Below are 16592 nucleotides of genomic sequence, written 5' to 3'. Positions count from 1 at the left end.
GCTATTTCCCAAATGTTTGAAAGAAGTTAAAGCAAGATCAATCTCGAGTCTCAACTCTTTCACTCTCTCTCGGCTATCTCATCAAACACTTTATTTACAAAAGAGAGAGCTCACAGAAAAACCATGGCGCTTGTGCTCGAGGCAGAGCCCAAAAGGACTATGAAAAATGTCGCAGAACGGAAAATTAATGGCTAATCTGGACCAGCAGAGCACAAAACTCCTAAACCTGACAGTTCTTCAGCGAATCGATCCATTCATTGAGGAGATCCTCATCACGGCCGCTCATGTCACCTTCTACGAGTTCAACATCGACCTCAGCCAATGGAGTCATAAGGATGTTGAAGGATCTCTCTTCGTCGTCAAAAGGTCAATAAAATTAGATTCTTTTCTCTCTTATGCTTTCCATTTTTTCATTTGATATTCGGTTTTTTGGAGATTGTATTACATATGAAGTTGGTGAAATTATTATTTTTTCAATTTTCAAGAACACACAGCCTCGATTTCAGTTTGTTGTGATGAATCGACGTAATACAGGTTGGTTTATCGTTGCTTCTATTTCAGTTTTGATTATTTGTACGTGAACTAGTTTTAATTTCAGTGATGAATCATTTTATCACAGTACTAGGCTACTAGCTAATAATTGAGGTTTTAGAACGAAGAATATAATGTACCTAACCGAAAATATTTATATGCCAATAATATAGAGGCTAGAGTATTTGCAATGTTGTTGTCTAGCGTTAAATATTGGCTGTTTTATGACAATCAGGAGAGGGGGTTGGTACAATTATTTAGATACCGCGTGTCTATCTTGTTTACAACTCATGTTATATTTCATTTCTTGTTGTGCTTTTCAGTTGTTGCTAAGTTTTAGTTATGTCTCCTAACCTTCATGTCTTTTTGCATATGTTTTTGCACTGATAAGCTTCAATATCTTGGATATGTGCAGATAATTTAGTGGAAAATCCTTTGGGAGATTTTGAGTTTGAAGTTCAGGTTCCGTATTTGTTATATCGGAATGCATCCCAAGAAGTAAATGGGATTTGGTTCTACAATGCTCGTGAATGTGAAGAGGTAGCAAATCTTTTTAGCAGGTATTGTTGTTTTACTGGTTTTACTACTGTAGTAGTTTAAGTGTATATTATTTTGTTTTACATGTTAATAATTGACACATAGAGAATAGTTTAGAATCTTAACCAAACTTGGAAATGTGTTTCAAATAATAGAGTATGGTTATTACATGTTGCTTCTGCTGAGGCCTCATGAACATGTTTTTAGTTATTGTTTTTGTGAATTGTATATTGGAATTATTATTCTTGGGATCTGGCTTGTACAGATTTCTTTTTTGCCTTGCCTGGCATCTTTGAAGTTTGGTTAATAAAACTTGTTTAATGCTATTATATTCTCCTCCTTGCATGCTTTTTATTTCGAGATGTGGAATGCCAAGTGCAAAGGAGTTATTTTTGTATAGAAACTGACTATTTTATACCAGAGTCGTTCTGTGCCCCTTAAGATTGGAAAAAAGAACAGGTTGCATTTCCTTTATGTTTAGGAGATAGGAGAACAAAACAACCTGGGGAGCTGGTGACGAAGCCTTCAATTTTTTTTCATCATTTTCATCATGCAAGTGTGGACCGAAGATTCTATAGGTGATATCTGGAGTCCTCGGTGTTCTCATATTCGGTTTTTACGGTTTCATTGCTCTTCAGATTCGTCTGAAAATGTGCATCTCACAAAGACATGATTTTTTTATTTGTTGACTTGCATGTGGTAAAAGTCAAATTTCTTGCCGTAAAAAATGGAATGCAAGAAGATTCTTTGAGGTTCTATATTTGTAAATTTTTCAATTTGGTATGGACTATAGGTTGTACAGCCAATGAGAATTTAAATTGGTTTTTCAGGAGTGGGGGCTGAGGTGGTGTGGGAAGAAATCTTTTTATTGTATTAGTCTATGGGAGCTACAAGTTCAGAAGTATGGTTAGAATGTGGAATTTCGTTGAGAAATGTAAAGAAGCAATAGGAGGTATTACTCGCTCGTGGGTTGAATATGCCGACTAGATCAGAATCATTGGTTGATTGGAATGGCGCCCATGTGAGAAATACGGAGTTTTAAGAAGCATGCCATTTGCACTAATTAATACTGTCAGATATGTGATTCCATGAACTTGATGATGATCATCAGTTACATTTAGTTAGTTATGGTGGTTTTCACGTGCTTTAACAAACATGGTAGTAGCAATTTATGAATATTCATTACAAAGTGGCTTTTGTTTGGAAAGCAAACAATATGACTATTTTGAGTGGCTTGCGTGCCTACATAAGTTTTTGCTGTGGCTGCTAAGTTATTGAAGTTTAACCAGACAATTCTTATCCATTTTGTCATTTTTGTTTGGAGGGATTTGATGATTTTCAGTGGGACAGTAAGGTATAGAGAGTAGTTATCCAAGATATTTATGTCCTGTAGATGATTGTAAATTAGTCTTTGAATACATTCACATCGCCTTTGATTTGTTCTTGTTGCATGCAAAAGCTGTTTGAAAGGCTTTTAATTGAGTTTCTTTATAATTTTTTTGACCTCTATCTATCTGTTTCAAATTTGATACAAAGTGGGCTTCTCACTATTGATGTTTCTTGTGTTAGTAAAGTGATTGCATTTGCACTTTCCTAGTTGCACCAACATTTTGCGATTTGGGAATTTAAATGATGAATTCTTAATAATTCACTTGGTGTTAAGCTTTTCAATTGTTTTACGGCTAGAAAATATTGAGATTGAGAAGAAAAACATCTCCTGATATGGCTGTTGTACATTTTTTTTTAAACTTTCGTTCTTTTTTTAACTATTTTATAATTTGCTAAAGAGTTGTTTGAGAATCTCTACAGGGATAATGGTATTTTCAATTTTACAGAACTTGATAGTAAATGATCATGTACAACTTCTTTTATTTATTTTTTATATTTGACATTCACTATTTGACCTAATTGATATCTTGGTCCTTGTATACTATCTTTAGGCTTTCCAATTATCTTCAAACAATGCTTGAAATGGAAGAGTTCTCCATGGATTACGTTGATTCATTGAATAGGAAAGATCTAAACGAGAACTTTTTAAACAAAAACTATTAATTAATGGCTTTCTTTACCAGGCTGTGACCCTTCATTTTCGTGGCTTAATATGTAAAATGTAACTAACATAGGTACAAGGAGGGCTACAGGAACTGGATGGTTGACCATGCTATTCACCCAGTCATTGATTGAAGGTGCAGTAGATACTTAATCTTAATTAATGTTGAATTTACTTGTGAATGTTCTTTTGCAAGACTTAATTGTGTTTTTACCAGGATATTGAAGGCTAAAATAGGAGTATATGGGGTGTTGCTAGCTATTGCCTTTTAAGGTCTGTATTATCATGAGTTGTCTTTTCTAATTAGTTCTTGATTTGACACTAAATAAGTCTTGCACTAGTTAATTCATAAAATTAGATATAATAATAATATAGTCTGTATTTTATTCTCTATCCCAATAATAATGTAGTCTTTATATGATAGTTCTGTAGACGTGGGCAATGAAGAAAGGTTAGAAAAGTTGCCTAATGGTGGTTGAAAGGGGGGAAAAATGTGGCTGCTAGGTCGATTTGCACATTGTCATCCATTGGAGAACATAAGTTGAGTAGGTGCTATTTATTGACAACTCATTGGTTTTTTTTTTTTGGGGGCCCCCCCGAGGGGGGGGGGGGGGGGGATAAGATGTTGACAACCCATAGATTGCTATTTTAGCTTTAAAAAAGATCAAATAGATGATGCTGGAAAGTTCCAAGTCAAAACAAGAAAAAGGGAAAAGAAATTTCAATGGAGGTTCAAAGCAATAGATATTTTCTTGGCAGGAGATCTTGTAAGTCACCTATCTGGAAAAATGCCCCAAGTCTCCTTCTTCCTTCAAGATTGTAAGGTTTGGTTACAGCTCCTGGTTTCTGACTCGAGTTTTCCAAATTGGGTTGGATGGTATCTGGATTAATCCTCCTAGCATATCTCCTGATGTGACATAGTTGTAAAACAGTTGTATTCTCTTCCATTTAGAATGGCGGTATCATACTCTTATTGGTGCCTAGTATTGTTGAGTTCATAAGAGTGATTTTTACTATTGTATAGTTGCTAGCAGTTGAGGCAAACTAATTCTTGTTACAAGCATGTTTATGGGAGGACCCTGGATGTGATGCTATCTTTACACATACATAAATTACAACTGCCATTTATCAATTTTTAATTTTTCTATTGTAAAATTGTTGTTGACATTATTTATTTGGCTTCCAAATGCAGGATTCTGAATGCATATTCCAAGGTGCCTCAAAAGTCGAAAGTTGCTACATCTAAAAGGTAATGGTAGCTCAATTTATATTTCACAAGTTGTATATTATTTTTAGCCCCCAAGAAAGTATTATGCTCTTTATCATATATTTTATTTGCACAAATTTTTTATTTGCAGCCTCTCATCTGTTTAAGTAAGAAGTCTGCCATCTTACATTGCTATTACCAGTTTTGATATGTAGTAGCAAACAATTTTTCTTTCTTTTTAGTTGTATAATAGTCTTAATTTTATAGCTAATTTATGTATGACTAAAAAAAAAGTCTTCGAGCATGTGATGTAGTTCAAAAGGCACTGATATAGTGTTTGTGGACAGCATCACATTCTTAGTTATGGTAGTGCTTGAACCATAAATATGCCCAAGTTACTCTTTCCTTGCACTTGAAAGAGTGTTTTGTTTGGGGATTTGTGTTTGGTTGCTGGTAGTCCTGTTTGAATATCCAAATAAATAGACAATAGATACCATGCAAGCTCGCCTTACTCGTAGGCACAGTGCATGCTGAACAAGAGGCAATTTCTATGGATCCTAAAGAGGTAATAAATTCAGAAGCACACACACTGAAAAACACCACCTCCAAATTGCAAAATATTTTAGCCCTTCACTTTCTCACTTCTTATAGAATAGCATCATACCAGGCCTTTGCCCTTCTCTTTCCTCTGCACTTAACGGGAGAATAGCTTTCTCTACTCTAGCGAAATCTCGAAGAACAGCACAATGATGAGCAATTTTGAATAAGAGGAGTTAGAGAAGAGAGAAAAAATTCTTTGCATTGCACTCGAGGATTCAGCTTTGATTTCTTTTTATTTTCCTGTTTAGCTAAGGTGAAATCACCTTCCATAAGGGTCCACTCATCATTTTCCCTAACCTCGTATATCATCTAATTATTACTTAAATTGGTCATCAAGTTCCTTTTATGTTAAACTGCAGTGAGTTTGAGGAACTGGAAGCTGTTCCAACTATGGCAGTTATGGATGGTCCTCTAGAGTCAACTCCCTCAAATGCTGTTGATGTTCCTGAAGATCCTGCTTTTGTGAACTTCTTCAGTGTATGTTTTCTTTGAAATAATATGTTTCTACATAAGTATGCAACATTACCACAAAAATGCAGCAAGTCATATACTATTTTCACATGTTATCACTTCATTTTTGTGTGAGGTTCAACTTCTATGATGTCCTTGTATATGACATCTGTCCTTATCATTGCAGACAGCTTTGACTGTGGGGAATACTTCTAATGCAGCAATCTCTGCACAACCTTACCAGTCCAATACAACTATTTCTTTACCTTCTCATCCCGCCAGTGTTGCTTCTCCTATCGTGCCAACCTTGCAATACCATCTCCACCTCTGTCAGCACCTACCCCTAACCTTGTAAAGCCTTCCTTATTCTTTGTTCCTCCTCCATCCTCCTCTGCGGGGATGATGCAGCCTGTCTCTTCATCTACACCAACAGCTCTGCCACTTAATACTCCCTTGAGTCTACAACGCCCATATGGTGCCCCAGTGCTTCAACCGTTTCCACCACCAATCCCTCCACCATCTCTTACTCCTGCTCTTACTTGGAACAGTGGACCATTTATCAGCAAGGAGAAAGTCCGAGAGGCACTTCTGGTGCTTGTTCAGGTTAGGATTTCTGGTTATGCAAATGGTCGAAGCTAGAATTGCATCTGACATGTTCATGTTTATTGTTATTAAGATTAGGGGAACTTTATCATGCAGCTGGTATAATCTTCTTAATTGCATATTGACAGCAGACTTAAAGCTAGCATATTTGTATTGTCAGAAATACTCTTTGGATTTCTTATGTACAAAAATGCATTCATGGCACGCATTTTATCAACTATTTTAAGTGACTGTGAATTACTGTTTACTTTTTGATGGTATCTAAATTGACATGTAAATAAATTTATGTTCATCAATGGATTGAACTATTTTTCACTTATCATTGTCTTCAAAATCATGAACCCTGCACCACTTTGCCATGCTTAAGAGTGCAAACACTAATGCGAAACACTTATTTTTTGTGATGCATTTTCAATTATTATTTTTTTCCTTGTATATCTGACCAGCTTTTATATGTAATAGGACAATCAATTCATAGACATGGTCTATTGTGCACTGCTGAATGCACACCATTCATGACCAGCTGAAAGTGATACCAATATGTAGCTGCTAGATTTTGTCTACCGTGTAGCTTTCTGCAAGTGTAATAAAACCCAGTTTGTATAGTGCTTCAACTCAAATCAGTATTTTTTATGGAAAAATTATTGGTATATAATTATTCTTGTTTCTTTTTGTTAGGGATGATGAAAAACACTTGCAGGATTTAAATGTCATTTTTGGGTTTGAGCTTATTATAAGTTACAGGCTTCGAAAGTCTGTTCATTTATACCCACAATTTAGTTATGCTGGTTAAACAAAGTGAGCTGGGATAGTTTTTGGATTCATGACATGAATAAAATAGGATTATTTTGGGCACGGCTTGGTGTGTTAGGTGTGTTTATTGTGAGGAACAGGGCAAAAAGGAAAAAAAAAAATTGTGGGTTGTGAAATTTCTTAAAGGAACCTTCTCTTATTGTTCTTGTATAGAGCTGGGTTACCATCAGAAATGAAGGAGGAAATGAATCGATTACGGTAACTCCCAAGGCGATAATTGCTACCTGAATGCCCACTATATATTACAAGAGTTGCAAATCTGATAGTTATTCCAAGTCCTAGTTATCCTCCATAAGTTGAGCTACCCATCACTCTCACCCTGGACTATAGTTTTTTTTATTTTAAGTTTGTCCCAGTTTACTTAAAGTGTAGTCTCGTCGCCTGCATTTAACTTTCATCTGGACCTGAAATCTCAACCGTCAAGTTTAATGGAGAACTCCAGGGGGCGTAGAAGTAGAGACCTTTTGCCTGTTATGATGTGTAGAAGTAGACACCTATTGAATGATTCAGATCGTGTAAAAGAGAGACCTTTTGCCTGTTATGATGTGTAGAAGTAGAGCCCCAAATCTGTTAGTTTTGGCCGCCATCTAAAGAAATTCCTACTGCGAATGATTAAAAATTTCATTAACTGTATATATACAACCGAATAGTAGCAATGAAATTACTAAGTTGTTCTTGGACAATTTGCATCAAATACTTTTATTGAGTTGCTATTCCATGCATGCAAAAGAAAATTCTTTAAAAATTACATATAAGTTGTAAAGTAAATGAAATTACATCCATCCACCATAGAATCTTCTAGGAACAAGATTGTCTGCCACAAAATAGTAGCAAGAGGTCATACACACTTCAACAAGGTAAAACCATCTTCGCCGCCAATAGGGGTTTACGTACAAAACTCCGATAATTCCTAATATCACAATTCCATAAGATACTGTAAAAGTGATCAAGAAACTGTCCATGTCAATTAAACTATCACCTTCTTCATTTTCAGTGTAAGCTTCTGGTGTCACTGCTGATAATCCACTATCATTGCAACTTTTAGACAGTGGCCATCCACAAAGAAAAGGATTCCCCTCATAGCTATCTTCCTCAAATGTTGAAAATTGTGCAACTCTATCTGGGATTTTGCCTGATAAGTTATTGTATGCTACTCTGAAGACCGCCAATGTAGTTAGCACAGTGAGCTGAGAAGGGATTTTCCCATGCAGTAGGTTGTAGGAGAGGTCCAAGCTTTCGATTTGCTTCAGGTTTGAAAATGTTGTCGGGATTGTGCCCGTCAAATTGTTATGAGATAGATTTAGTGCATGAATCCTAGTAAGATATCCAATTTGAGTAGGAATCTCACCTGTCAGTTTGTTACAAGAAAGATCAATCCCAGACATACTCGTCAAAATTCTTCCTTGATAATAGTAGGACATATTCTTTGTTGTGAACTGTACAGTTTCTTCCTTTCCCATCGGAGGTCCACTTGCAGCCTCAGATTCAGATGGAGGTGAGGCAGGCAGTTGACCCAACAAACTAGAAGTTGGAGCTACTGCCTCATGATGACCTTCACTAAGTGAAGTGTTAACCAAGCAAGGAGGAATATGACCAGATAGATTATTATGAGAAAGATCAATCAACTGCACTTCCTTCAAATGGCATAATTGAACTGGTATTTCGCCTTCAATATAATTATTAGCCAAAAGAATGTAGTTTAACTTAGGTAGTCTTTCAATCCGATTTGGAATACTTCCGTGTAAGCGATTATAACTGAGATCTAATGTCACCAAATTGGGGCTGTCATGGATTATACTTTCCAACCGTCCTTCTATCCTGTTTTTTGACAAATGAACTTGTTCAATAGATGCTGGACTAAAACAAGATGGTAAGGTTCCAAAAATAGCATTGTTTGAAAGGTCTAAAATCGTCAGAAAATAAAGCTGACAGAACTCGATTGGAATTGGTCCTTCCAGATTGTTATTGGGCATTATAATATCTTCTAAAATTGACAAATTACCCAACCATCTTGGAATCTCACCAGAGAGATGATTATCACTCAGATACAATCCTGCCAACAAATAGCACTTAGATAAGCTTTCTGGGATCTCTCCAATGAATTTATTACCATCCAACTGCAACCTCATCAAATTTGTCAAGTTAAATTTTTTAGAGAATATATGACCTTGCAAACTGTTGTTTGACAATGCAAGAATTTCCAATGAGAAGCAACCCGTGGCCATGCGCTCAGGGATTTCACCAGTCAACTGATTGTAGGATATGTCCAACCTTTTCAACATTTTCATATCAGCAAATGAAGAGGGAATGCTACTGTTGAAAGCATTTCTAGATAAGTTTAAATCCGTTAAACCTGGCAGATATGTTCCGATTTCCACCGGAATATGGCCTTGAAAGAAATTGTTGGAGACATTCAATATTGCCAATTTCTGGTGGGAATGAATTGGCATCCGAAATGATCCAAAAAGAGAGTTGTTGGCAAGAAGAAGCGTCTCTAAGTTCGTATTGTTTTCTAGCAACCAATTTGGAAATTTTCCACTCAAGTTAAGGTGTGAGAGATCAGCATTCTTCAAGTCATGCTGATGGTACAAGAATTTGGGAAATGTGCCACCATCTATGTAACCAGATAGTGAGATAGAAGTCAGTTGGAATTTTGGGGTCAAAGAATTATAATGTGACTCAGTTTTTGCGCATATTTCACCATCGAAAGTCTTGAGTTTTGAGAGATTGAAAAGTGGTTCAAGTGAAATAGGGATTTGGAAGAAGTGATTATTTGAAATTATGAGCTCTTCCATAGATATTAGATGCATGAGGGAAGATGAGATGTTTTCAGTAAGTTGATTGTAAGAGACATCTAATACTCGAAGGGAAGTCAAATTTGCCATGCACAAAGGCAAGCTACCTCTTAAATCATTGTTATGAATGGATAACTCTCTTAGAAACACCAACTCACAAAGGCCTGGGGAGATGTTTCCAGTAAGTTGATTAGAAGAGGCATCTAACACTTGAAGGGATGTCATGTTTGCCAAGCACCATGGCAAGCTACCTCTCAAATCATTACCGCCGATGTGTAACTCTTGCAGATGCACTAACTGACAAAGTCCTGAAAAATATATAATTCATCCTTCAGTACACATAGATAAATAATTACATATCTTTCAAGTACACATTAAAAATTAAGTTTGATCACTGATAGTTGAACAGTATAATCTGACGTAATGGCAACAAAATAACTGTAAAATTATACAGCGTTATAATGTTAAGTAAAAAATTAGCATTATTTTTCAATCAACACTACAACAGTGCACTATTTTACAGTTATTTTTGTCATTATTATGGCTCCTTATCATCTTTCATTAAGTTTATAAATAGCTCGCATTATAGATATTCTCAATTAAATTTAGTTATGATGCGAGAGAGGGAGAAGGAGAATCATTAATTAACCTTGATCAAGAATGGTGTTTTTATTAAGAATTGAATCTGTCAGTGATAAAAACTTGAGAGAAGGCATCGATTCACCGACAATTTGAAGAAAACTGGTGTTGACGTCAACATACACCAGATTCATGTCCAGATTTTCCAAATTCTTGAATTTACGAAAATCTACAAGCAATAAACAAGAAATGGTTATAATTTTGATATTGATCACATAATGCAAGGGAATAAGGATAATCCGGTCCTGTTCTTTTCTTTTTTTTTTGGGTTAATTTACTTATTTTTCTTTACTCTTCTAAGCGATCGAAATATTCTTAACATAACAGAACAAAAATTTCATTAACCTTAATCAAGAATCCTACAATTTAGAGAAGGTAGAACCATTGGACAGTGAAAATATAAAAAATTTAAAAGAAAAAATTTAAAAGCTTCAGATACCCATAATTTACCTTGACCATGTACGGCACCTGTGAGTATACAACCTCCCATTGACAAATACTTTAACGAAGTGAATGATGCGATGCTTGGCAGAAGCTGGCTTACATGGAGATCAGATTTGCCCAATATCAATTCTTCCAAGTTGGTGAAATTGTGCAATTCTATGTAGAAAGAAGTAGAAACAATAAATTTTAGCTATATATATTAATTCAATTATTTTCGACATAAAAGATTTACTTACCTTGATTAACTACTGTTCCCGTAAAATTAGTATATGAAAGGCAAAGTGTTTTGAGGGACGGTAGTGATCCTATTGATTGCAACACCTTGCTTCCATCTATCATTCGAATTTCGCTTCCCCCTAAATTAAGGGTATTCAACTTCCTCAAACCTATGAAATCTGTTTGGGATACAATTTTGGATTAAATTATTTTGGGTAAGTGTCATTTGGGCATTCCCTAATCAAATCAATTAAACTGTCCTCCAAATTATTAATATTTGAACATTTTGTATACCTTTAGGAACCACAAGATTTTCGATTGCATTGCCTGTCATGTCCAGCTCCTCCAAGTTACTCAAGGAATTCAGTCCTGCATTTATGCCAACACTTAAAACAAGGTTAATTAAATAACTTATTTTCTCCTTCTTTATTTTAAATCTCAGCACAAAAGAATTTTATTAATAAGCAAAAAAGTACACGGTTAACTAGAAAAACCTAAAAAACTGTTGCCAATGGCATGATTGAGTGGTTTTAAGTAGGTATATTTGGCTGAAAACGAATTTAAATTTGTAAGGAATAAATATGTATTTCAACTTTACCTACTGCTATACCTTATTCTTGCTTCAAAAAATAAAAAATAAGACAAATTAAACACGAAATTTTAATTTGTTAAATACTAAATGGTGTTAATTAATTAATTAAGTAAATACAAGTTGGTTTATGGAAGCCAATATCTGATCCCTTCACACTAACTAAAATACTAAATTCAGTGCACAAATTTAGATATAGACAGATAAATAAGATGCATGTTATTATGGCTTACCTTGAACATCAAAACTTTTTTTTTTTTGAATCCAATGCACTCTCAGGATATAAACTCGTTAACAAAGAAAGAGCATTAGAAAAAATAAAAAGCTACAATGTCGATTTCCGTTTAGTGTACAATTCTTTACTTTTGAAGAGAGGACATACGAAATAATTAGATTGAATTGTGTCTGATTATGAGAAGCATAGAAAATTGCATATATTGATAATTCCTTAAACCTATTTTTATAATATTCAAAGCCTTGAAGCTTAAACTAGCAAGAGTCTAGCTAGATCTCGTATCAATACTTCCAGCTGGTCGATGAAATAAGATCCACAAAGATGGGACACGGGAGAAGGGATGAAGCTTACTTACCTTTAATATCATCACTTCCATTCAATCTATTAACAGCCAATGATAAGTGTCTGAGTGATGAAAGACCACCTAGAGATGAAAAGATGCTGTTGTTGAAGTAGTTATCATCTAAAAAAAGAAACTTCAAGTTGTTCAACCTTGATAACCTCTCCAAACCTGAAAAAAAATAATTTTATTGTATCACGTACAAATTAAACAAAAGCCAAAAGGGATCAGATAGATGTAAGAAATTACGAGGAGGAAGAATTAAAATAGAGTAAATTAATGACCTTCGTTTTTAACACAATCAGCTATATTGTTCCCAATTAGATCAAGAGACTCTAATTGTTGAAAGGGAGTAAACAGAGAGGCATTCATATACCACTTCGCTGATTCCCATTTTCGAGTTTGTGCTAGATCTAATTTAATCACACTGCCAGTGGTGTTGTTGCACTCAATCCCTTCCCACTGACAACAATCTAAATTATTCTCATCGTCTACCCAGTTTTGAAGACGTTGATCATCATTGAAGAAATGTCTGAGTTGGAGGAGAGCAGACCTCTCTTGCTCCAAACATCCCTCACTCCACCACCCTTTTACTACTAATAATATGAGTATTAACTCACTCACCCACACTCTTTTTGAACCACACATTATATCTTCTTAATTATAATCACCTACACACACTCTTTCTGTCTCTCTTCTGCAACAACGAGAGGATGGCTCTACGCTATTTATAACCAATTGAACTGATGATACTCCCATCTTTTAATTGACTTCTCTAAGTCTTGCATGCGTTTTTCTTCATTTCTTTTTATTTTTGTTGCTAATATATAATATGATTATAATATACTTTTATTTAATTTAGTCAACTGAAAATATTTCCTCTCCGTCGGATGTCATAAATATCAGCACAGCCTGAATTCAAACGGAACCTTGGGCAACGCGGATACCCAGACTTCACTAGATAAGCTTATGGGCCAGCTCAAAACTTGGATTTTTATGAAGAATATTATAAAAATCTATTATTCTGTTCGTTTGCTCCACTTATTTTATATATTTAATATTTATCAAGTCTCGGTCTTATGCTGTTCCCTGTACTAGCGCTTGTATTTGTCATATCAACATCATTTGTTGTCACGAAGAAGGTGAAGGGTCTTCTTTCTTTCTTGGAAGTTCATGAATTTTATTTTATATTTAACTTTAAAAAATTATTTATACTTAAGCATAAATTTTATTTTATTTAACTTAAAAAAATTGGGGATAATGCTTTGGTTACAATCTTTAGAATTAGATAGAACCTCCCTCAAGTCTCGGGTCCAAAAACTTATTCTTGTATGTAATAACGTTTTGTATTCGTCACGTTAACATAATTTTTCCATGACTGTAGTCACTGTCCGGAAAGAGACGAGAGGCACTCTCTTTCATGCAAAATCATGAACGCGTGAAAGCAAATCAAACCGTTTTAGGGTGCGTGGAATTTAGGCATGCAATGTCCGCTCAAGTTTTGATAATTATAATTGACTTTGAGTCAAGAAATGGCCCATTTTCTCTCTTATTTCTATGACTAGTTAAACAAATTATTTTATTAAAAAAAAAACAACAGTGGAAATTGAAAGCAAGAAAAATTTAAGTAAACGACAAACTTAACTGAAATACCAGTGATCAAATGCAAAGAAGACCAGCTTAGTCTTTTCAAGAGCTGTTGAATACAACTTTATCAATTCAAAGTTGGATTTCTTTATGATGCTGTATTTATTTTTACAGTATTGATAGTGGAACTAATGTGGACCCTTAGATATAAGAGTTTTAATCTGAATCATTCATTTAATATAATAGATAATTAGATAATTAATTAAAATAGAGCAGGTAACTTACAGGTTACAGGTAAATATTAATTTTTTAATTTTAAATCAATATTAATTTCGGAAAAAACCACCCACACCCCTAAGATTTGCTAAAATAATTATACATGTTCCTTTAGTTTCATAAATAGTCACATAGACCCTCTTAATTTCCTAAATGACTATTATACCTTTTGACTAAATCAATCTAAATAAATATAAATATAGTAATAGGATAAAAATAACAAATAAAAATCATATGATACAAATAAAGTGTTACAATAAATATAATTGATAAAATAACATGTACAATAAAAATTTTGTTAATATTAAGTTATTATTAGTCTATCTTGATTCTGTAAATTTCTTCCACAACTAGATACATTCATCTATCCAAACATATATATTATGTAATGTCATATATTCTAGATCAATACAGTTAAATCATGGAATTTGGCTGATAATCAGAGGCTTGGTTGCTTTGGTGATTCTGAGCAGTCAGCATTCTTTAAGCCATATCTCTTTATTTTCTTTTCTTATCTGCAGCATCACTGTTTTCTACTTTGCCAAGGAAGAGCCCAACTGTAAGTTTGTTCCACTGTTTCCTGAAGCTTATATGCCGGCAAAAATTCCCTTTAAGAAAGGATTGGGTCAGAAGTTTCGTCAGCCTTCGGGAACAGGCATCGACTTAGGCTTCTATGAGTTGGACGATCTCTCAAAACCATCACTGGGAGAAGATATATTTCCTCTTGTAATATCTGCTGAAACACATCAGCCATCATGTAGACAACTTCAAATAGAAAACCGTAAAATTATTTGAACTCCTGAAAAATAAATCTTTCTATAGATATATAGTTTGTAATTTTATTCCTTGTTAATTGATATCAGTTAATTCAGAAACATCGGATCTTGTGTGGTTTCTAGACGGTTGTGACCTTTGTGCACTAAATCGTGAATATCTTTAAGAAGCGAAGTCGAAAATTGATTCTGTAAATTTCTTCTGTAACTAGACATATTTATCTATCAAAAAATATATAGTATGCAATCTCATATATTCTAGATCAGTACAGTTTAATCATGCAAGTTTTCTGATAATCATAGACTTGGTTGCTTCAGTGATTTTGAGCAGTCAGCATTCTTTAAGCCATATCTTCATGTAGAAAACTTCAAATAGAAAACCGTAAAATTATTTGAACTCCTGAAAAATAAATCTTTCTATAGATATATAGTTTTTAATTTTATTCCTTGTTAATTGATATCAGTTAATTCAGAAACATCGGATCTTGTGTGGTTTCTAGACGGTTGTGACCTTTGTGCACTAAATCGTGAATATCTTTAAGAAGCGAAGTCAAAATTTGATTCTGTAAATTTCTTCTGTAACTAGACACATTTTTCTATGCCTCGATGACAGATGCTGGATACTTGAAATTAAAGGGTCTTATCACACAACTTAAGTCTGAAATGTTAGAGTTGAGTGGGAATTTTGAAGAGAAAAGAGGTAGATGGTCCAGTGAGAAGAGAAATGTTGCTATTATAAAAGATCCATTAAGTGTGAAGACGAAAGGTGCTCCTAGTGCAAGATTTAATAAAGGCGTCAATTTGAAAAAATGTGGGTATTGCAAATTACCTGGACACAATAGACGCAAATGTCCAGTACTTAATGAGGTATATTTATATTAGGATAATTCTTACAAAGGTTGAATATTTTAGCTGTTATCTAAATTTATTTTTATTGATGCATTTTTGTTTGGCATATTATAGGTTGGAAAAGAAGGTGATGAGAAGCGGAAGAATATTTGACATTTGACATTTTTAGATTTTTAGTTAACGACTTACAGTCATTCACTTGTAGGCTGAACTTAAAACACACACAAAAAAAAAAAAAGCAGGCTATTATTTTTTGAAAGTTTTTAATTGGAAGAGACCATAAACTCAAAAGCTAACAAAACTTAATGAGTAATCCAAATAAAAACTTTACATCGAATACAAAGGTCAATTAAAGGGGACAAAAAAAATTGAAAGTAACAAGACACAAAATTTTCATAAAGAGTAATCCAAAAACTTAAAAACTAAAAAAGAAAATTAAGTAATCCAAATAAAAACTTTACATTGAATATAAAATTCAATTGAGGGGACAAAAAAATTAAAAGTGACAAAATACAAATTACGTCCAATACCAAATTTATTAAACCTCTACTAGGCAGATCAATTGGATTTTCTTCCTGGTTTCTTCAAATATTCTCCAGTACCAATTACAGTTCTAACTTTATTAATTGAACGATGTTTTTTTTGAGAAGCAACTTTAGTTCTAACTTTACTAGTTGCAATAACATTCGTCTTAGGACCACGGAATGATAGTGCTTTTTGTATAACACTATCTCTTACTTCATTTGCATCACCATTTACAAGGAGTAGCGCAAGACGAAATCTTTCTTCATCCGATTCATACTGCATATAATAGAATTAATAACAATTTAATATTGATTAAAGTATTGTGCAAACTAAGAAATATAAATTGTATGATTAAGTTACCTTATAAGTTGGGAATAACATCTCACATGGAGTCTCCATAAACTTCATCACATACAAGCCACAATCATTTCCATTTGGTTGAATTGGCACATTATTTGGATATAAAATGTCAAAGTCAACGAAATACCCAATCAGAAGGAAAGTTAAAGGCTATATCACGAAGCAAGACTAGG

At 34.1% G+C, this 16592-nt stretch overlaps 1 protein-coding gene and 1 pseudogene across 1 annotated transcript in view; one reads left to right on the top strand and one right to left on the bottom strand.

Annotated features, from left to right (window-relative positions):
• LOC18033918 lies at positions 1-6716 on the top strand (annotated as a pseudogene).
• A 735-nt stretch (positions 6717-7451) lies between these two features.
• Positions 7452-16592, bottom strand: part of LOC18034898 (leucine-rich repeat receptor protein kinase EMS1) — a 44515-nt gene continuing 35374 nt past the window's right edge. Inside the window, exons 2-6 of the mRNA XM_024179885.1 lie at positions 11180-11254; positions 10906-11064; positions 10676-10825; positions 10236-10394; positions 7452-9894 (exon numbers count right to left, since the gene is read on the bottom strand). Coding sequence (XP_024035653.1) covers positions 7565-9894; positions 10236-10394; positions 10676-10825; positions 10906-11064; positions 11180-11219 — 2838 coding nt within the window. The 5' untranslated portion in view covers positions 11220-11254 and the 3' untranslated portion in view covers positions 7452-7564. The remainder of the gene's footprint in view (positions 9895-10235; positions 10395-10675; positions 10826-10905; positions 11065-11179; positions 11255-16592) is intronic.

Source organism: Citrus clementina, unplaced genomic scaffold, assembly GCF_000493195.1.
Source record: "Citrus clementina cultivar Clemenules unplaced genomic scaffold, Citrus_clementina_v1.0 scaffold_8, whole genome shotgun sequence".
NCBI lineage: Eukaryota > Viridiplantae > Streptophyta > Magnoliopsida > Sapindales > Rutaceae > Citrus > Citrus x clementina.
Note: the sequence above shows the minus strand (reverse complement) of the source record. Positions and strands in the feature narration are given on the sequence as shown.